Source organism: Macaca nemestrina, chromosome 9 (genome assembly GCF_043159975.1).
Source record: "Macaca nemestrina isolate mMacNem1 chromosome 9, mMacNem.hap1, whole genome shotgun sequence".
Classification (NCBI taxonomy): Eukaryota; Metazoa; Chordata; class Mammalia; order Primates; family Cercopithecidae; genus Macaca; species Macaca nemestrina.
The window spans coordinates 34,437,542-34,460,976 of NC_092133.1; the positions used below are offsets into that span (position 1 = coordinate 34,437,542).

Sequence of the window (23,435 nt, forward strand, 5' to 3'; positions counted from 1 at the left end):
ACACTGTGTGAACATAATCTAGAGAGACTGAGTACTTTTCCTTTTACTGAACAGGAGGTTCTGGAAAAGTACTGGGTTTCCAGAGCTCTGCTGTAACTGAAGGGATTCCTGGGGACAGGTTCAGGCAGTGTGATTCTCCTAAGGAAGAGCTGCCAAAAATAGCTCCCCAGAATCTGAATGGTTACTGTCTTCTTAGCTTACAAGATGGGCACTTCCTCTCTTCTTGGAGAGACGGAGGAAATAATACTTACTTTTAATATCATGACTATGTTATTTCAGAATGTACATGTTAAAATGCTTTTGTTTATTTCATTTCTTGTTCATCCATTCCATAAATATTTGTTAATCAACAAAGTGCCAGGCCTTGTGCTAGATATTGGGCATAGCCGACACCATCTTTGTCATCTTGGAGCTTAGATTCTCCTGAGGAAGACAGACATAAACCAGAAATTGCCTACCTGCCTAATTAATTAATTACTCCCATGAAGGAGCTGTTCAAAGTGCCCTGAGGGTGTATGGGACTCATCATCTAGAGAAGAGGGTCTGAGAACTCTATCCACAAAAATTAGATGTTATAAAAATGGAAGAATTTATACATAGGAAGAACATAAAATTATTAAATTTTGTATCTTCTATTCCTTTTTTGTACTTTAAAACTATGACAGCATATTAGTAATATTCCTAATAATATAATCTGTTAGCTTTTTTTTTTTTTTTTTTTTGAGGCAGGATCTCGTTTTGTTGCCCAAGCTGGAATGCAGTGGCGTGATCTCTGCTCACTGCAAACTTTGCCTCTGGGTTCAAGCGATTTTTGTGCCTCAGCTTCCTGAGTAGCTGGGATTACAGAAGCACGCCACCACTCCCGGCTAATTTTTGTATTTTTAGTAGAGAGAGACGAGGTTTTGCCATGTTGGCCAGGCTGGTCTCGAACTCCTGACCTCATATGATCTGCCCACCTTGGCCTCCCAAAGTTCTAGGTTACAGGCATTAGCCACCATGCCCGGCCCGTTAGCATTCATTGAGTGTTTGCCATGTGCCAAGAACATTATCCCTTTTATTTCTCACAATAGATGAGAAAATTGAGGTTCAGATTGGGTGACTTTGTGAAAGTCACATGATTAATGGCTAGTGGAGCTCAATGAGACACATAGTTTGAGTCCAAGGTCTACAGTTCCAAAAGTTAGGAAAACAATAATACCAGGTAACCTTTACAGAAGGCTCACTATATATCATGCATAAATTAACTCATTTAATTCTCATAAGAACCTTTGGAAGTAGGTATTATTATTATAATTTCCATTTTACATGAGGAGGCTGAGCTACAGAGAAATTAAGTACACTGGTGTCCAAGATTATACAATGGATGGCCAAGGCACTGCCAATACATCACACTATTTTACACAACACTACATTATAGCAATCTGTTGTACTTTTGTTTGTTTACATACATCATTTTACATAGTTGCACTCACTTTTTTTTTTTTTTTTTTTTGAGAGTCTTGCCCTGTTGCCTGGGCTGGAGTATAGTGGGGCGATCTCAGCTCACTGCAACCTCTGCCTCCCAGGTTCCAGCGATTCTTGTACCTCAGCCTCCCAAGTAGCTGGGATTAAAGGCATGCACCACCTTGCCTGGCTAAATTTTTTGTGTTTTTTGTATTTTTAGTAGAGACGGGCTTCCCCCATGTTGGTCAGGCTGGTCTCGAACTCCTGTCCTCAAGTGATCCGCCTGCTTCAGCCTCCCAAAGTGCTGGGATTACAGGTGTGAGCCACTGCGCCTGGCCAGTTGCACTTACAATGTTCTTACCACTGTAGACTCTAAACTTTTTTTATTCCTCATTATAGCACATTTTCCCTCACTAAAACTATAAACTTGCTTTTCCTTTTTCCTTTCCTCCTCCCACCCTCAGTTGTTGTCGTTGGTGGTGTATGTTTGTTAGTTTTATCACAGGCACAGAGAATTGAGTTAATCATCTTCCTCAGTTGATAATTGATGGTACACTAGCATCATCAACTATAAAAAGCCTCTCTTACCCCATTCTAATCCCCAATCTCATCCCTTCCCCTTTCAGATAGCCACTCCAATATTGATTGATATATCCTTAAGAATGTATGTATCCTTGTAGAATACTTAGTATTGGTTTGTGTTTTTCCTTTATTGAGATACAATTTACATACCATAAAACTCACCCTTTTATTTTATATTCTGTCTTGTTCTGTCACCTTGCCTGTAGTGCAGTGGCATGATCATAGCTCACTGCCCTCTTGACCTCCTGTCCTCAAGTGATCCTCTCCAGTAGCTGGGACTACAGGTGCACACCACCATGTCCAGCTAATTCTGTTAAAATCAAAAAAACTTTTGTAGAGATGGAGTTTCTCCATGTTGCCTAGGCTGGTTTCAAACCCCTGGGCTCAAGTGATTCTTCCACCTTGGCCCTCCAAAATTCTGGGATTACAGGTCTGCACCACTGCACTCAGCCAAATTGACCCTTTAAAGTGTAAAATTCAGTGATTTAATTTTTAAAGAATATTTACAAACTTGTTCAACAATCACCATTGATCTAATTCCAGAACATTTTCATCACACCTAAAATAAATCCTGTACCCGTTCAGTTTCTCTCCAATCCCTGCCCCAAGCCTCCAGCAACCACTAATCTACTTTCTGCCTATAAATGTGTTTTAAATTTTCATAAAATTACTATAGAACTTGTGCTGTTTATTACATTTTCACACAACACTCTTTGTGTAAAATCTGTTCATGTTGCTGAACATACACCTGGTTTGGTGTTCTAAATGCTGCATGGTGTTCCATAGTGGGTAGCCAGAATGTTATTTTTATACATTCCTTTGGAGATGGACACTTAGGTTACTTCCCACTACTACAAACAGAGCCACAGGGAAATCTTTGACCATGGTCCTACTGGATCTGTGAGGCAATTCCTTTAGGATGTAGCTGCCATGGGACTGTTGGGCCACAGTGTATGCATTCACTCAGAATTGCCTCTCCACCAGTAGCGCCTAAGGTTTTCTGTTTTCCTACTTCATAGCCTGCATTTGGTTTTGTTCACTTTCCAATTTGGCTAAGCTGATGGGCATGAAGTGTTATCTCATTCTTTCAATTTAAATGTCCCTGATTCCTAGCAACTTTGTGCCTCTCTTCATATATTTGTTAGACTTTCAGGTGTGAAATTGGGAGCTAAAGTTTTGAATTGGCATTTAAAGTACATCTGTTCTCTTTTATAGGACATTCCACATTCAACAGAGCTTCACATATGGAAACATGAACCTATGCTTTACTGTGCTTAAATCTCTGGACCCAACTCAGGCAGAAGCTGAGAGATACAGCTTCCATTCCACAGCACAGAGCCGGCTGCTTCTACACCTGCCAGTAGAGCAGGTACAAGACAATCTAGACTTGTTAATGCCCACAATAAACGATTAATTTTGTGTACAGCATTTCTGAGATATGCTGTTTCTATCAGTTAGTAAGACAAGCTGCCTAGGCTAGGGAGGTTTTTTGTTTTACCAAAAAGGTTAAGAAGTTTTTCTGGAGGGAAAGAGTAATCCCCAGCATTTGGGCAGTCAGAAGGTCAATTCCACTTTGGCTACCACTTTATTCAACACCGAATCAGGTGACCTATCAGACTAGGTCAACAGACAGCCAGAAGCAGAGGTGATAAACTCTAACCAAACAGAAAAAAGATTGAAGACGCTTTCTTTACTGAGAGGAGATGAAAGAATGGAAAGTTGTATATATGTAATTGGCTTTGAGTGTTGTTTGTCAGGATAATTGGGCTCTTTTTTTTTTTTTTTTTTTTTTTTTTTTTTGAGACGGAGTCTCACGCTGTCGCCCAGGCTGGAGTGCAGTGGCGCGATCTCGGCTCACTGCAAGCTCCGCCTCCCGGGTTCACGCCATTCTCCTGCCTCAGCCTCCCGAGTAGCTGGGACTACAGGCGCCCGCCACCTCGCCCAGCTAAGTTTTTGTATTTTTAGTAGAGACGGGGTTTCACTGTGTCAGCCAGGATGGTCTCGATCTCCTGACCTCGTGATCCGCCCGTCTCGGCCTCCCAAAGTGCTGGGATTACAGGCTTGAGCCACCGCGCCCGGCCAATTGGGCTCTTAAATGGGTAGGGGAAAAGGTCTGATTGAGACAGTCTTTAGCGCAGTTAAACATTCATTCTTTTTCTTTACAGAGCAATGGTTCTCAAATTTTACTGTCATAAACGTCATAGAAATCACGTGGGGAGTTTGTGGTGGTGGCTGTTGTTGTTTTCTTTGTTCTTTTGTTTCTTTCAGGTTCTAAAAAAATACACAGAAAACCGGTAACAGTGGTTGCCTCTCTGAAAAGAAACTGGTAGCTAGGACACAGGGATAGGAGACTTTTTTGGCCTTCTAAATTTTGTACAATTAACATACTTATCCCAGTCAAAAATAATTGACATTCCTATCTCCATTTCCATTATGTATGTCTAGAATAGGACCCAAGAATCTGCATTTTACTAAGCATCCCATGTGATTCCAATTGAGCTGACTGTTGGCTCAGTCTTTGAGAAACAATGATAAAAAACAATGGTTCTTAACCTTTTTGCAGTTTACACACTCCCATGAGATTCTTTTGTGTGTGTGTGAGACAGAGAGTCACTCTGTCGTCCAGGCTGGGGTGCAATGGCGCCATGTTGGCTCACTGCAACCTCCGCCTTCTGAGTTTAAGTGATTCTCCTGCCTCAGCCTCCTGAGTAGCTGGAATTACAGGTGTGTGCCACCATGCCCAGCTAATTTTTTGTATTTTTAGTAGCGATGGGGTTTCACCATGTTGACCAGGCTGATCTTGAACTCCTGACTTCAAGTGATCCACCTGCCTCGGCCTCCCAAATTTCTGGGATTACAGGCATGAGCCACCACACCTGGCCCTCCATGAGATTCTAATGAGAGCTATTGGCCTTTTCCCTAGAAAACTGCATATCTACTCAAGGATACAACAACATGAATTTATTGTGAATACAATCACAGGGGTACATGGGAACCCCAGTGTGCTATCGTGTCTGTGATCACCATGTTAGGGATCCCTGATACAGAGGTTTTGTTCACATCGAGTGTGTGTGTGTGTGTGTGTGTGTGTGTCTAAGAAAAGAGTAGAGACAAATTCTACTTTTGACGAATGGGCTCCTTCTCCATTTCTAGAACCAATACCTAACTAATAAAGGAACAGAAGATGAGTCCCTCAGCACTTCCCTTCTAGCTACATCCTGTTCACAAACATGTTAATGAAATTTTCAGATGACCCTAAGAGAAGACATGTTGCAAACACCAGGAAAGCCAAATAAATTATATAAAACATTAACAATATGGCAGAGGGAATGACACTCAACTTGGAAAAATTTCAAGCAGAAGCATCTGGGGAAAAATAATTGGAAAGAAATTTTTTCATGAGGCGGGCAACACCTGGAAAATAGTAATAGCTGTAAGAGGCCCTAGGGTGATGCTAAACGGCAAATTAGATACATGTCTGCTGTATAATATTGTGAGAAAAATATGACACTGGTCTCTTGTCATAAAGCAGGGAGATAATAGCTCTTTCTGTTTGGCCCTAGTGAGATAGCACCTGGGATGCTGTTTTTAGTTTTGGACACTTCATTAGCAGAAAATTGTTGATTGGCATTTGGGAATTTGGAGGCAAGAAACAAGAACAATTAAAGGCATTTATTTGACATGACTCAACCATTTAAAACCAATCGCACAAACAGAAAAAGAAATAATACAGCTCTGTACTTAGATTGTGTTGCTGAGAAATCAAAGGTCTCTTCAACTTCAGCATTGAACCACTGATTATTAGAATAGGAGGGACTTTGGAGATGAATTTTCATGAACTTTAAGTTCCTGGACAGTGCTAAAATTTTGTTAGCTGAGCAGGTTGCCTGGGGCAATGCATTTCACAGAGATCTAGAAAGGGTCTTCTTAAAACATAGACCTGATAATATTATTTACCTGCTTAATACCCTTCAGTGTCTTCTCATGATATTGAAAATAAATCCAGCCTCTTAACAGGATACACATAGTTCTGCTGAATGTGGCCTTCATGTAAATGTTGACTTTAGCTTACCGCCACTCTCCCCTGAGCTCACCAATCATCAGCCACACTGGCCTCTTGTTTTGAGAACTCTCCAAGCTCTTTCCATCCTTTTGATGGTTCTTATGGTCTTCGAATTTGTTGCTTATTTCTCCAGCTCCTTGCATTGTTGATTCCATCTCATCTTTCCTCTGTCCATGACCATCTAACCTAAAGCCTCCGTGCTCACTCCATTATTCTCTTTATAAGATTATCATACTCTGCAGTTATCTTTATTTACTTGATTGTTTATTTTCTTCCCCCTCATTAGGATATAAAGTCCAGGAGAGCAAGAATCTTTCCTATCTCACTCATTGTTATGTTCCCAGTGCCCAGCATACAGTAATAGCCAGCACTGACTGAGTTCTTAGAATATTCCTGACTCTGTTCAGTATTTTACATATATCAACTCACTTAACCCTCAGAGTAACCCTATGAGACAGGACCATTATCTCTAGCTTATAGATAGGGAAAGTGAAGTGAAAAGCAACTAAGTATAACTTGCCTAAGGTCACACAGCAAGTAAGTGGTTGAGCTGGGATTTGCATCTCAGCAGTATGACTTGCCCAGGGTCTAGAGAATAGGCAATGAATTAATTACTTGGATAGTTATGGACTATTATCTTTTTTCCTACGAGAAATTCTGGTAAATAAGAATTTGCCTCCCTATTTGAGAATGTGTGATCTTAAGTCATTTCTTTTGGGGATAATGAGGAAAAGAGACAGTTTAGGGAGAGGAAAAGGGGGGAAAAAAAAACAGGAGAGAAAACATACAGAAGAACCAGATTTGAACTTTTTGCGATACAGTCTTGGGAGAGGCAAAGAAAGCTAAGACGAAGTAAAGCAAGGATTTGTTTTCTGGTCTATTAAGAGGCAGGGAGTTGGGTTGGTGTAAGAAGAGTTGAGGGCATGTGCCTTGTCATGAACTTATGCATCATGGGCTGAAACAAGACCTATAACCCTGTATTCTGGTTAAAGGATTAAGAAATACCTCTTCAGCTAGGCATAATAGACTAAACTGTGTTGAAGGCCTTTCTGTACTGAGTATACATGTGACTCTGTCTCTGTGAACTTGTGGGATCAAGGATAATGGGAGTCAAAGACAATCCTGTGTTACAAAATCAGAAAGACATATTTGGATGGAGGAGCCAATAGGGACAACATCTTCTTAGTTTGCAGATTATCTGCAATGAAGCAAAACAAATTTCCAATCATCTTGTCAAAACTGATAAGTTTTTGGCAAGTGAGGGATGATACATTGAAATTATTTGGACACACTGCTATTATTCCTGTAGGTGAATGTTAACATTAACAGCCTTCACTGTTTTATTAGCAGGAATGAAAACATATCTATGAGGGGTTTCATTGGTTCACTCATGCTGGCCTTGGCTTCTTCAAGTCTATTTTTCCTGACTCCAGTCTTGTTTTGTTTCTCTCCTCCATTCTTTACAATGCAGAGAGTAATCTTTATACAATATAAATCTAATTATGTTAATCTCCTGCTTAAAACCTTCCAGTGGTGCTCTATTGTTCTTAGGATACATTCTAAACCCCTTAATATGGCTTACCCAAGTCCTTCACAAGCTGCCTTTTCCAATCTTTTAAAGATATTTAATTTTATTAATTTGATTTTTTAAATTGACAAATAATAATTGTATATATTCATGAGGTACATAGTGATGTTTGGATACATATACTGTATGGTGATCAGATCAGGGTAATTAGCATATCTATAATCTCAAACATTTATCATTTCTTTGTGTTGGGAACATTCAGTATCTTCCTTCTAGCTATTTGAAACTATATATTATTGTTAACTATAGTCATCCTACAGTGGTATAGAACACAAGAACTTATTTCTCCTATCTAGCTGTCATTTTGTATCCTTTAAAAAATCTCCTATCTCCTCTATCCCTCCCTTCCTGCTTCTCAATAGTGGCAAGTGGGATTTGAACCCAGATAGGCTACCTCCAGAACCAACAGTCATAACTACTCCCTGCACGGCCACCATTCAGCCATATTGAGTTTGTTTCAGTTTCTCCAATGAGCCATGCTTTCTCTTGTCTTCTCTTGCTACACGCTGTGGCTTTTGCCTGGAATTTTCTCTGTCCACTTTCCTTGGCTCAGAAAACTCCTCCTTATTTATGTTTTAGGTCTCAGCTTTGAAGTTTCTCTAAGCTTTTCATGATTCCCCAAGTATGGGTCAAAAGCATCCCCATGTTGCCAAAGATTCTTCTTGTTCTCCTGGCATTTATAATATGATATAATTATTATATCCATTATAAAATAATTATATGTAAAAAATATAAAATAATATAATTATTTTATAATTTAATTATAAATGTCAGGAACACTCCCATGTTCCCACAGATTCTTGTTCTTCTCCTGGCATTTATAATTAATGGATAATAGCTTATTTTTATTTAATGGTAAGTAAACTGGCCAGTAATAGCCAGTTTTATTTATTGGCAAGAATTTGGATTCTGTCAAATTCTTGCCAATAAGTGATACATATGATGATTCCATGGACATGTATCATTATATTTCCAGTATCTATCACACAGTAAGAGCTGGGAATATATTGTTTGTATAAACAAACAGAAGATTTAAAAATCCATAGTAGGGGGTTCTCCCACTCTGGGAGTTTTTAGAAAGTACACACGAGGTGTCCAGGCGAGGTGGCTCACGCCTGTAATCTCAGCACTTTGGAAGGCGGAGGCGGGCGGATCACCTGAGGTCAGCAGTTCGAGACCAGCCTGGCCAACATGGTGAAACCTTGTCTCTTCTAAAAATACAAAAATTAGCCATGCGTGGTGGTCGGCACCTGTAATCCCAGCGATTGGGGAGGCTGAAGCAGGAGAATCGCTTGAACCCCGGAGGCGGAGGTTGCAGTGAGCGGAGATGGCGCCACTGCACTCCAACCTGGGCGGCAGAGGAATACTCCGTCTCAGAACAGCCACCACCACCACCACCAGCACCACCACCCAGGCTGGGGTTGGGAAAGGAATACTGTAGTTATTTTCTTGTTTGGCTTTGAGGGGGCGGAGGAACATACTCTGGGACAAATGGAATCCGGCACCGTTTTGCTCCGAGGGCTTCCCGGTCAATGTCCCTTCTCTGCTGGTTAATCAGTATTTTGGCTGGGTGGGGCTGAGACTGATGAGGTGAGAGGCTGCGAGCGCGGAGCAGGCTGCTTACCCTCAGCCAGGCCCGCCATTCGCGGAGCCTCCTCACAGCCCCGGAACTTTTCTCCTTCGAAAGCGTTTCAACGGTCATGGAAATTCGAGAGCTTCCTCATAGGCTGTGATTGTCCAGCGACCTTCTAAGACGTGTTCAGCCTCTGCCCTCACATTCCGTGGCTTGAACGCCCCAGAACAGCTGGCTCGAGTCGACAGAGCCTGGGGGAAGAGTGGTGGTCTCTGGAACCGAGCTCCTGAGAGGAAAAGGCCCCTGAGCGCACCAGAGCCCGCCTGAGCCCCCCGCGGAATGGCATTGAGAGCAGCCACCTGGGGCCTGGCGGGAGCCTGTGCCCTCTGAGGGGCAGACCGCGGAGGGTCCAAGAAAAGCGATGACTGATGTCAGAGGGGCGAGAAGGCTCTACTTCCAAACAAGAGGGGCCAGAGAGGATTTTTTTTCAGCGCCCCCGGGTGGGTGGACAGAGGAGGCTGACCACAGCGCGGAACCACTGGCACCTGACAGTGGGCTGAGGGACCCAGGGCTGAGGAACCTGGAGCTGAGGGACCTGGAGCTGAGGGATCTGGAGATGTGGGACTTGGAGCTGAGCGTCCGAGAGCAGCAGGTGGCGGCCGAAAAGAGAGGTGAGTACCCCCTTCTTTGAGGACTCCTAGAGGGACTAATGGGGAGGGACTATCCCAAGAAAATATGGACTCCCTGTTAACTAAGGGCACAAGATTTGGGGCATGGCTGTGAGGATGCCGTTTGGGGAAGACGCTGAAAATCCTGATTGTATTGGGACTTGCAGTTCTGCAGCCGGTTGACCCTATTTATGGAATTGAGGAAGAGATTAGTGGGTAGAATTCAACTGAAGAACCTAGTTGTTACAAGATGTTACTATAAAATCACCATAGAAATAACCACAGCCCTGGCTGTGAATCTGCAAGCTTTTTGTGTAGCCCGAGCCCAGAGATTGAGATAGATTTCCTTCTTGCCTGTCTTATTCCCTCCCGTCTACCTGTCCGTCTCCTCCTTTCCTCGCTTCGCTTTTCACCTCTCCCCTGACTGCTTCTGTTCCCCATCACTCCCTTCTTCCTGACATTGTTCAACTAGGAGTTTCTTAACCCTGAAATTCTGGTCGTCTGTGAACGAGGGTGGAAAGAAAAGAACATCTTTGTTTTGTCTAATATCTGAGTAAGTGTTAGCATCTTCTTCAATTATGAAAACAATCACAAAGCACAGTAATATTAGCGGTACCTGTGACTGTCACCAGTAGAAATCACAGGAGTGTTAACAGTACCTGTACCCTCATCACCATGGAAATCACGGAAATGTCACGCACCTTGTGGCATGTAGAAATATTTTTGCTTACGGCTGTGAAATTATGAGGTATTTGACCTGCTGCCTGATCTTTTACGTAGTGCATTAACATTAAAGTGTGTTTAATACTATGTCCCTAGTTTTAAAAATATCTTGATAACTACATTTAAATAAAATTAGCGTTCTTTGTATTATTCTCATCCATTCCTACTCTTGCTAAGGTGCATGGAAGGAAAATTGGTGCTGGTTCTGAAGTGATTGACTCAAATCTTCGAGTAACAAATCTTTTTCAGTTTAAGTGGTTTCTTTCTTTCAACAAAATTGAAGAAAGACCTAATGTAGGTATTAACCAATAGATACTTAAACATAATTTTAAATCATAAATCACCATGGGATGTTTGGCATATAACTCTGAGGAGATCAAAGAATTTTGTGACATTGTCATTAAGGAAATGGTCACTTTTCCTATCTACTTATTTATGTAAGCAAGCTTTCTCAGAGCTTATATTTAAAAATAAAATAAAAAATGATTGATTTTGTACATTGACTAATACTATTATAAGTGCATAGATTTATAAAATAAAATCCACATTAATCTCATTAAGAGATACAGGCAAACCTCGGAGATACCGTGGGTTTTGTTCCAGACTAACACATTGCAGTAAGTCAAAAGTTTTTGGTTTCCCAGTGCATATGAAAGTTATGTTTACACTATATTGTAGTCTATTAAGTGTGCAATAGCAGTGTGTCTAAAAAAACAGTGTGCATACCTTAATTTAAAAATATTTAGCCCGGGCGCAGTGTCTTATGCCTGGAATCCCAGCACTTTGGGAGGATAAAGTGGGAGGATCGCTTGGGCTCACGAGTTTGAGACCAGCCTGGGCAATATGGCAAAATCCTGTCTCTACAAAAAATACAAAAATTAGCTGGGTGTGGTGGCCTGCATCTATAGTCCCAACTACTTGGGAGGCTGAGGTGGGAGGATGGCTTGAGGTCAGGAGGTGGAGGTTGCAGTGACCTGAGATGGTGCCACTGCATTCCAGCCTGGGCTGTAGAGACAAACCTTGTCTCAAAAAACCAAAACCAAAAACTTTATTGCTGAAAAATGCTAAAGCTCATCTGAGCCTTCAGCAGGTCATAATCTTTTTGCTGGTGGAGAGTCTTGCCTTGATGTTGGTAGTTGCTGACTGACAGGGTGGTGGCTGCTGAAGGTTGGGGTGACTGTGAACATTTCTTAAAATAAGGTAACAATAAAGTTTGCTTCTATTGACTTACAAAGATTTCTCTGTAGCATGTGATGCTATCTGATAGCATCTTACCTACAGTAGAATGCCTTTAAGAATTGGAGTCAATCGGCTGGGCGTGGTGACTCATGCCTGTAATCTCAGCACTTTGGGAGGCCAAGGCGGGCAGATTATGAGGTCAAGAGATTGAGACAATCCTGGCCAAAATGGTGAAACCCTGTCTCTACTAAAAATAAAAAAATTAGCTGGGCATGGTGGCGCTCACCTGTAGTCCCAGCTACTCAGGAGGCTGAGGCAGGAGAATCACTTGAATCCGGGAGATGGAAGTTGCAGTGAGCTGAAATTGCACCAGTGTACTCCGGCCTGGTGACAGAGTGAGACTTCGTCTAAAAAAAAAAAAAAAAGAAAGAAAAATTGGAGTCAATCCTTTCAAACCCTGCTGCTGCTTTATAACTAAGTTTATGGAATATTCTAAATCTGTTGTTTTTATTTCAATAATATTCACAGCATCTTTACCAGGAGTAGATTTCATCTCAAGAAATAGCTTTCTTTGCTTATCCATTAGAAGCAACTCTTTATTCATTCAAATTTTATTCTGAGATTGCAGCAGTTCTCTCATATCTTCAGGCTTCACTTCTAATTCCAGTTCTCTTGCTATTCGCACCACATATGCGGTGATGGGAATCTCCACTGAATTTTGGAACCCCTCAAAGTCATCCATGAGCATTGAAATCAGTTTCTAAATTCCTGTTTAAGTGGATATGTAGTCCTCCCATGATTCACAAATGCTCTTAATGGCATCTTGTATTAGTCTGCTCTTGCATTGCTGGAAAGCAATACCTCAGGCTGAGTAATTTATAAAGAAACGAGGTTTACCAGATTTAAAGCCTGCACAGTTTTGCAGGCTTTACAGGAAGCATGATACTGGCATCTGCTCATCTTCTGGGGAGCAGCTTACGATCATGGCAGAAGGTGAAGGGGAACAAGTTGCACATGGTGAGAGCAGGAGCAAGAAGGGAAGGGGCGAGGTGCCACACACTTTTAAACAACCAGATCTCATGAGAATTCACTGACTCTCATGAGAACAGCACCAAAGAGATGGTGCTGAGCCATTCATGAGAAACCCACCTCCATGATCTAGTGACCTCCCACCTGGCCCTACCTACAATATTAGGGATTGCAATTCAGCATGAGGTTTACATCTAGAACTTTGCCCAGACCTGCCAAAGGAATTGCTGTCATAGCCTTATGAAATGTATTTCTTAAATAATAAAACTGAAAATTAGAAATTATTTCTTCATCCATGGGCTACAGAATGGATGACGTGTTGGCAGGTGTGAAAACAACATTAATCTCCTTGTATGTCTGCATCAGAGCTTGGGTAACCAGGTACATTGTCAATGAGCAGTAATATTATGAAAGGAATCTATTTTTTCTGAGCAGTAGCTCTCAACAATGGGCTTAAAATATTCAGTAAACTTTGCTGTAAACGGATGTGTTGTCATTATGACAACAAAATGGAATATTATTTATACAACACAGGCAGAGTAGATTTAACATTCTTAAGGGCCCTAGGATTTTTGGAATGGTAAATGAGCACTGGCTTCAACCTAAAGTCGCCAGCTGTATTAACACTTAACAAGAGAGTCAGCCTGTCTTTTGAAGCTTCAAGGCCAGGCATTGACTTCTCTCTAGCTATGAAAGTCCTAGGTGACATCTGCTTCCAAGAGAAGGCTGTTTTGTCTACATTGAAAATCTGTCGATTAGTGTAGCCACCTTCATCAATTATTTTAGCTTGATCTTCTGGATAACTGGCTGAGGCTTTTACATCCAGCACGTGCTGCTTCACCTTGTAATTTTATGTTATGGAGATGGCTTTTTTCCTTAAACCTCATGAACCACACTTTACTAGCCCCAACTTTTCTTGGGCAAGTTCCTCACCTCTCTTAGCCTTCATAGAATTGAAGAGATCTAGGGCCTTGCTCTGGATTAGGCTTTTGTATAAGGGAATGTTATGACTGGGTTGATCTTCTATCCAGACAACTAAAACTTTCTCCTTATCAGCCATAAGGCTATTTCAGTTTCTTATCATTTGTGTGTTCACTGGAGTAGCACTTTTAATTTCCTTCAAGAATGTTTTCTTTGTATTGATAACTTGGCTAACTTTGGCACAAGAGGCTTAGTTTTCAGCCTGTCTCAGCTTTTGACATACCTTCCTCACTAAGCTTAATTATTTCTAGCTTTTGATTCAAAGTGAAAGATGTATTGCTCTTCCTTTCATTTGAACCCTTAGAGACCGTTGTAGGGTTATTAATAGGACTAATTTTGATATTGTCGTGTCTCAGGGAATAGAAGGTCTGAGATGAGGAAGAGAGATGGGGGAATGGCCAGTCAGAGGTGCAGTCAGAACACACACAACATTTATTAAGTTTGTCATCTTATATGGGCATGGCACCCCCAAACAACTACAACAGTGATACCGGAGATTACTGATTACAGATCACCATAACAAACATAATAATAATAATGAAAAAGTTTGAAATATTAACAAGAATTACAAAAAAGTGACATAGAAACATGAAGTGAGCACATGTTGTTGGAAAAATGGCATTAATGCAGGATTGCCACAAACCTTCAGTGTGTAAAAATCACAGTATCTGCAAAGTGCAATAAAGTGAAGCACAATAAAATGAGGTATGCCTACACATTGCCAATAAAATTTTTATGTTCAATATCTATACACATTTTATGATGTTTATGCTATTTTGCTCAAATGGATACTAATAATTGTCATGACGATATGACTCAGAAGACTTTAAAATACTCGAAGCTTTATGGTCAGAAAAGTTAAAATATTAAGTTTATCATACTTTTTTGTATCAGAGAATTATGATAGGATGATTGATATATCTCCAAATATAAAAGTATAATACACTCAGATTAAATGCATTAGGAAAAGTGGAATGGAAAATTATGTTATAGGAGAAATAAAAATGATATGAACTTCTGAAGATCTTGTTCTTCTATTTTTAAAATGGATGATGGGTGGCTCGTGCCTATAATCCCAGCACGTTGGGAGGCTGAGGCAGGCGAATCACTTGAGGTCAGGAGTTTGAGACCAGCCTGGCCAACATGGCAAAACCCCATCTCTACTAAAAATACAAAAAATTAGCTGGGTATGGTGGCTCGTGCCTTTAGTTCCAGCTACTCAGGAGGCTGAGATGGGAGAATTGCTTGAACCCCAGAGGCAGAGGTTGCTGTGAGTCGAGATCACGCCACTGCACTCCAGCCTGGGCGACAGAGTGGGACTCTGTCTCAAAAATAAAAATAAAATGGATGATGGTGGATGGGTATTAAATCATTACAATATTTACATTCCACTGGGTAGATTTGAAGGGGTGTTATAACAATTTTCTTTAAAAATATCTTTAAAAATTAAAAATTATGCTAAAATTCACTGTATATCCAACTATTTATACTGTACAATGAAAAATTTCAGATATTAATTAATGATGAGCAAAGAGCACTATAGGTTTTTCTTTTCTTTGAAGTATAACATACACACAGGAAACACTAATCAATCACAAGGTTACAACTCAATATGTTTTTATTTTAGTGATTCTGTACACTCTGGAGTGGAATTGTTGGATGGATATGCTGATAATGGCTCCCAAAGATATGTCTATGTCCTCATACCAGGAGGCTGTAAATGTTACCTTATTTGGAAAAAAGGTCTTTGCAGATGTAATTAAATTAAGGATTCTGAGATGAGGACATAATTCTGGATTTTCCAGGTGGGCCCTGAAAGCTGTCATAAGTGTTCTTATAAGAAGGAGCTGGCAGGAGGTTAGAAACACATGGAGCAGAAGGCAATGTGAAGACGGAGTGATATAGCCACAAACTAAGAATGCTGGCAGCCACCAGAAACTGGAAGAGATAAAGAATTTCCCCCTAGAGCTTTTGGAGGGAGTGTGGTCCACCTGATACTTTGGTTTCAGACTTCTGGCTTCCCAAACTGTAAGAGAATAAATTTTGTTGTTTTAAGCCACGAAGGCTATGGTAATTTGTTACAGCAGCCTCAGGAAACTAATATACAAAACATATAGATATGCAAATGTTCAGTTACAGTAGATACTGCCAAATAGTTTTCCAGAGTGGTTGTACCAATTTATAGCCCCAGTAGCAGTGTATCAGAGTTCCAGTTGCTCTACCTCAAGGGTGGTGGGCCAGAGATTAAAAAGCTAGATAATAGATACTTTAGGTTTTACAGGCCATATGGACTTGTGGCAGATACTCAGTTCTGTCTTTGTAGAATGAAAGCCATAGACAGTACATAAATGAATGAGCATGGCTGTGTTCAGTAAAACTTCATTCAGAAAAGTAGGTGGTGCATAATAGTTTGCTGACCCTGCTCTGTGTCTTAATGAACACTTAGTATTTTCTGTCCTTTTCAGTTTAGCCATCTGGTTGATGTGTAGTAGTATCTCATTATGGTTTTACTTCACATAACCCTGATGACAAATGAAGTTGAGTACCTTTTCACAAATTGACTGTTTAGTTGTACTCTTTTGTGAAGTGCCTGTTCAAATGTTTTGCTCATTTTAAAAGTTTTATTGAGATATATTCCACATAATATAAAACTAATCCTCTTAATGTATACAATTCACTGGTTATTAGTATATTTACAGAGTTGTGGAACCACTGTGACTACCTAATTTCACAGCATTTTCATCAACCACCCCCAAAAAATCCTACTTATACCTATTAACAGTTACTCTCTGTTCCTTCTACACCCAGCCCCTGGCAACTACACATCTACTTTCTCTTTCTATGGATTTTCTAATTTTGGAAATTTCATATAGATGGAGTCATACAATGTGTGGTCTTTTGTATCTGGCCTCTTTCACTTAACCTTTTTCTTGTTTAGAAAAAAAAAAAGTATAACTCTCTGCCAGCACTCATTTAATTTTACGTAAACACACTCTTTGAGGCTGAAGCAAATCTGCCTGATTCTCAATGTGAAAATAAAATACAAAAACTGTTCTTGGAGCTATTTCTAAACCAAACTAACATCAGCATCGTCTGACTCATCAGAATCACCTATTTTGGAAAAACTGGATTCATCAAATGAATCTTTGGCCAAGAATTGTTCAAGAATGATGTTAACATCACATGTAGGAATGCTGTGTTTTCTAGGATTTGACATTTTCAGTGATCAAGGATTACTATATTTTGTAAATGGAAATGCCACTACTAAAAACAGAATGCTATAAATAGAATGATGTATTTTGTTTCCAAAGTTGATATACTAGAGTGATTCAAAAATAATAATAAAAGCGAGATATTCTGTGGCAAAGTTATCTCTGGGTAACCCTTGCAGCCACAAGTGCTGCCAGCAAGTATTCCTGGGGCAAACAGAAAAAGGGTTAATGAGTTTCATATAACGTTTTCAAAGTTCTTTCATGTTGTAACATGTATCAGTACTTCTTTTCATGGCCAAATAATATTCCATTGTATGGATATGCCACAGTTTGCTTATTTCATTGGTTGATGGGGATTTTGATTGTTTCCTTTTTTTTTTTTTTTTTTTTTTTTGAGACAGAGTTTTGCTCTGTTGGCCAGACTAGAGTGCAGTGGCACGATCTCGGCTCATTGCAACCTCCACCTCCCGGGCTCAAGCAATTCTCCTGCCTCAGCCTCCCAAGTAGCTGGGATTACAGGCATGTGCCACCACGCCTGGCTAATTTTTCTATTTTTAGTAGAGACAGGGTTTCACCATGCTGGCCAGGCTAATCTTGAACTCCTGACTTCAGGTAATCTGCCTGTCTTGGCCTCCCAAAGTGCTGGGATTACAGGCATGAGCCACCATGCTTGGCCGATTGTTTCCATGTTTCTGTTTTGAATAATGTTGCTTTGAACATTCATGTACAAGCTTTTGAATGGACATATGTTTTTAACTGTCTTGTGTGTATCCATAGGAGTAGAATTGCTAGGACATATGATAACTTTAACATTTTGAGGAACTGCCAAAGTGATTTCCAAAACAGATCTTATTTGGATCAAATTGCGAACCTCTGTTTCAGGTTTTTGTTTCTTCCCACTGTAGCCATTTGTGTGTGTGTGTGTGTGTGTGTGTGTGTGTGTGTGTGTATTTACTAGGTATAATTCAAGGGGTCTCTTCTCTATTATGCTCATATTTATCATTTTTTCCTTCAGAGATTCTCAAATTCATATAATCAGGGTCAAGGGCATACCCTATGGTATGGTTGTTAAGGATTTAAGGATCCTAGGTTTCATATGAGCCTGAATTAACTCCTTGGATGTGCCATGGGGGTGCCATAGACATTTTTCTCTATAATCATAAGGATCAGGATCTTCTTTTTTGGAGACAGAGGCCTAGCCAACAGAAACAGAAGTGGAGGTGTTTAAGGCATAGGGTATTGTTGAGCCATATGTTCTTAGAAGAGTGGACTTCAGCATGCCACTTGGTGTCTACTCCTCCTCCACATGAGTGATTGGCCATGTATCATACAGTGTATTGGTCTTCTCTCTGAGTGTTCTATAAAACAAGGGGCTACCATCTGATTGAGATGCACAGTGAATAGTCACAGGGTAAGAGTCATTCCCGTAAGTCTAGTGTTATAGCTTATGCTGGAATTGAGACATACAATTTAATACGAAACACACAGATAAATCCTGGTCAAGACATATGACCCAGGGCCATTTTAAGGAGGGATCCACTCCCATACTCCTGTTTCTAAGTGCCAGCTGTTGAAACTTCCAATGTAGATCTGTTAAATTTCAAACAGGAGTCAGTAAATACAGCACAAAGCAGCACAGCTCCAAGTGCAAACTCTCCAGCAGGCAACAGCATAGCTCAAAGAGCTCACTTGCCAGCAGGCAGCAACTTAAAGTATATTCTTACTAGCAATCAGCAAAGGCAGTTAGCAGGCTAAAACAAGTGAAGAAAGGCCAGGCGCAGTGGCTCACGCCTATAATCCCAGCACTTTGGGAGGCCAAGGCGGGCGGATCACCTGAGTTTGGGAGTTTGAGACCAGCCTGACCAACAAGGAGAAACCCCATCTTTACTAAAAATACAAGATTAGCCAGGCATGGTGGTGCATGCCTGTAATCCCAGCTACTTGGGAAGGCTGAGGCAGGAGAATCGCTTGAACCTGGGAGGTGGAGGTTGCAGTGAGCCGAGATCGCACCATTGTACTCCAGCCTGGGCAACAAGAGCAAAACTCCATCTTAAAAACAAAAAACAAAAAAACAAGTAAAACGCAAGTGAAGAAAGATCCCCATGGCGATGACCACTATCTCAACATCTTGCTCACAGTACCAGTTTGTCTTATGGTTGTCCTGTGGAGGTCAGGATCAACACACTCCACAGAACAATTCATTCATATGTTGGGACTGATGATGCCACACATACACCAAGATAGCATAAAAAGATTTATTATTCACATAATGAGGTTTTTCTGGGGGTAACAGGGCAGGTTGCAAAGCAGACCCAAAAAATGTCTTGAGAGAGCAAGGAGGAGAGACTGTTTTAGCTTTTATTATGGATAGAGTGTGGAGCCAGAGTAAGTGCACATTGGCTAGGGCTTATGTGGTTTGAACTTCTTGCCAGTGCCAAAGGAGGGAGCATACAGGCTGTCTTACTGGCTTGCCCAGATATAGGTCAAGGGGGTAAAATAGAGGAGTAGGGCTTGAAAGCTGCTCCAAAATGGAATCAAACAATTACAGTGGATCTTTCATCACTTGTAGAAAATGCTCCAACATATTTCCTCAAATAACTGCTAGTGTTCCATTTCCTTTCTCCTCTCTTTCTGGAACTCTAAATACATGTATATTAGATCTTTTGCTCATGTCCCACAAGTCTCTGGGCACTGTTTTCCCTCTCTTTTTTTTCTTCATTTTTTTTCTTCTCACTTCCCTTGTCCTCTCCTACTCCCCAGCAGTCTAGGGTGTGTGTGTGTGTGTGTGTGTGTGTGTGTGTGTGTGTGTGTGTGTGTGTGTGTTTCAGTTTGGCTATTTTCTATTGATTTCTTTTGAGTTTACTATCCTATCTTCTGTTAGGTCAATCTATTTTTACACACATCCATTGAGTTCTTAATGTCAGATGTTTCATTTTGAGTTAGAATGTCAATTTGATTCTTTCTATAAATTCCATTTCTCTGTTGAAATTTTGTATCTTTTCATTTCTATTGTCTGTCTTTTCCTTTATTTGAATATATATTCATATATATAAGTCATAAGTATTTTAAAATCCTGGTCTACTAACTCAAATATCTGTATGACCTATGGGTCTGCTTTTATTGGTTATCAGCCATGTAAGATGTATTATGTTAAAAAAATAGCACCCCAACTGTCAAGGCTTCAGAAGATGGTTTCTTCCACTAGAGGTGATTTACCCATCAACCCTTCCTTCCTTTGTTTTTTCCTTCCTTCCTTTTAAACATTTATTTTTTAAATTAAGATTCACCCTTTCCTAGTCTAAGAAAATAGAATGGGGATCTGAACACCTTAGTCCAGTTTATGCACTTATTTAGGTCAAGTCTGGTTTGCAATTTTGGTCAGACTAGTCTACTTTTCTTTCCTTGTTCCTAGGAAGTGGTACTTCATGGCTTTTCATTGAGAGCCTGGGGTCCTTTGTTTAGAACCAAGGCTCTGTGGAAATTTTCACTCCACTTTACAAAGGTTTTGGATTAGCTCTTTAGCCTTCCACCCCATGAAGCTTCAAAATATCACAGATTTATTGAGGAATACAGTGGCTGTTGGTTTGAAGTCTATCAAGTCTCCAATTTCGGTACAACTGTACAACTGCCAATACTCCACCAGTTTCTCTAGTTTTCAGAAGCAGCCTTCGGACAAGTGTGGACTCTCGGCCTCCAGCTGTGCCCATATTGGCAAATGTGACAGTAGATGTTAGTATTAATCTCCAGGGCTTTCACCTCTCATGGCGGTATTCAATGCTCTTTTCCCTAACCAGTCTTTGTTTCCTAAGTATTAAGTATTCATAGACTCTGGGAAATTCCATTCTGTTTTTCTAATGTTTTGGCTTATCTTCAAAATTCAGAAAATAACTTGAGGAGGAAGCTTGTGTTTGAGGCTTCTCAAATCTTCCATTTTGTCACTCCTGCCCATGTGTCTATAAAAAAAGTTTCATTCGTTTCTGTCTGTAAGCAGCATTCCTGTGCTTGGCCCAATTCCAGATCTCAGCCATTAGCCAAAGTCCTTGTCCCAGGAGTGAGCACATACCCCAAATATTTGCTTAGAAATGGCAAATGCCCCCAAAACACTTTAGACCCTTAGATCACCTATGAATGGTTCTCTGCTCTCTGGAATTTTGTTTCTGATATTCCTTATTGCCTTTGTAGCTCTTAAATGGATGATTTTTGCAATGTATCTGATGCAGGGCAGGTGAGTCCTAAGGTGGAGTTTAGCCCACTTGGCTTTGCTCAGGGAAGAAATCAAGGGCAAGCCAGAGGTAGAAGAAAACAGCATTATTGAAGAAGCAGTGTTACAGCTCTGTGACTGCTCCTGTAGAGCAGGGCTGTCCTGTAGGCAGACAGTAGCAGCTCAGGGCAGCTTTGCAGTCATATTTATACCCGCTTTTAATTGCATGCAGATTAAAGGGCAGTTCATGTAGACATTTCTAGGGAAGCGGCAGTAACTTTTGGCTCATTGGGTCATTGCCATGGAAAGGGGCAGTAACTCCCGGGTGTTGCCATGGCAGGCTGGTAGGCATGTCTGATTGAAAGTTGCTTTTGCTCTGGCCCTGTTTTAGTTAGTCCTCAGTCTGGTCTGATGTCTGAGTCTCACCTCTGGAGTTGAGTCCTGCCTCGGATTAAATACTCCTCTTTAATCTTAAACAGGCTTCAGAAGGGTGGAGGTCTATCTTCTGTTACTGCTTTCTGCTAAACTTATGGGCATAGGCTCAGCCCATAGTAAAAAATCTCTGGATGCCTAACCTAAGGGGCCCAGAGGCAGAATGCTTTTATTCTCCAGGTCAGTAGATGGGAAGGGTTGGAAGCCTTGTACCAGCAATGTTTTACATGGAACGGTTGTAATCTAGAATATGTTAACTTTAAGAGGTTAAACAAGCAGGGCAAAAAATTAGTGAAAAGAGAGCTATCAAAGATCCTAGCAGGGGTGAAAAACAGAGCAGGAAGAAGAGCAAAATTAAAGTGCCTTTTCCTACCCACAGCATCATGTTGCCACTTCTGGCTGAGTGTTGATTCTTTTAAGCAAGTAGCAGAGATCCTCCAAAGGCTCATATATGTAGGTTGTGGTGTTCTCCTTTTGTGCTGCGACTCATACAAAACACATTTAATCCTGGACAGGTGTGCCTAACTAGCTATTCCCTGAAGTTTAACAGTAGTGTGGGTACTCAATAACATCTGATAGGGGCCCTTCCATTTTGATTGTAAATGATCTTCAGGGGATCCTTCTTTCCAAGTTTTTAGCAGGACTAAGTTTCCTGGTTGAATAGGGAGGTTAATTATTTCCTTTTGGGGAGGGGGCAATATTTTATTTCCATATGCTTGGAGGGCCTTCGGAACCTGGCCTAAGTTGATAGTATGGGTGCTCATTCTATGTGTTTCTTAATCAAGCAGGAGGTCTGAAGTTAAAAAGGGTCTCCATGAGTCAATTCAAACGGACTAAGTTTTAGAGTTCCCTTTGGAGCCATCTTTACACATGAAAGAGCTATTGGTAAGAGAGAAACCCAGGCCTCTGAGATCTTCCGACAGAGCTTTGCTAACGTCCTTGTTAAAATATGAGCTTTTTCTGCATTACCTGAGGATTGAGGTCTCCAGGAGGAGTGAAGTTGATAGGTAATACGTAAGGCTGAGGAAACCTGCTGGGTCACTTTAGCTGTGAAGGAGGGTCCATTATCACTCTGCAGACTTTTAGGTAATCCATATCTCGGGATCATCTGTTTAAGTAAAAATTTGAACGCTTTTTTTTTTTTTTTGAAACGGAGTCTTGCTCAGTCGCCTAGGCTGGAGTGTGGTGGCGCCGTCTCGGCTCACTGCAAGCTCTGCCTCCTAGGTTCACACCATTCTCCTGCCTCAGCCTCCCGAGTAGCTGGGACTACAGGCGCCCGCCACTACTCCTGGCTAATTTTTTTTTTTTTTTTTTTTTTTGAGACGGAGTCTCGCTCTGTCGCCCAGGCTGGAGTGCAGTGGCTGGATCTCAGATCACTGCAAGCTCCGCCTCCCGGGTTTACGCCATTCTCCTGCCTCAGCATCCCGAGTAGCTGGGACCACAGGCGCCCGCCACCTTGCCCGGCTAGTTTTTTGTATTTTTTTTAGTAGAGATGGGGTTTCACCGTGTTAGCCAGGATGGTCTCGATCTCCTGACCTTGTGATCCGCCCGCCTCGGCCTCCCAAAGTGCTGGGATTACAGGCGTGAGCCACTGTGCCCGGCCAAAATTTGCACACTTTTAATGCCTTCTCTGTCCTTGAAGGGAAAGCTTCAGTCCATCTAATGAAAGTGTCTATAAATACTAGCAAATATGTTAGTCCCCTGAAAAGTGGTGTCTGAGTAAAATCTAGTTGCCAGTCTTCCCCAGGATATGTCTCTCGA

At 41.1% G+C, this 23,435-nt stretch overlaps 1 protein-coding gene across 7 annotated transcripts in view; it reads left to right on the top strand.

The window, feature by feature from the left end:
* Nucleotides 1–8,614: 8,614 nt before the first annotated feature.
* LOC105478425 (heparanase 2 (inactive)) overlaps nucleotides 8,615–23,435 on the top strand; it is an 870,370-nt gene continuing 855,549 nt past the window's right edge. For 2 of the 7 annotated variants that reach the window (XM_071069329.1, XM_071069335.1), the window contains exon 1: nucleotides 8,616–9,920. In XM_071069329.1, the coding sequence (XP_070925430.1) occupies nucleotides 9,671–9,920 (250 nt within the window). In that variant the 5' untranslated portion in view covers nucleotides 8,616–9,670. Of the gene's footprint in view, nucleotides 9,921–23,435 lie in introns of all 7 variants that reach the window. The other 5 variants (XM_071069330.1, XM_071069332.1, XM_071069334.1 and 2 more) reach the window with 4 other exon arrangements.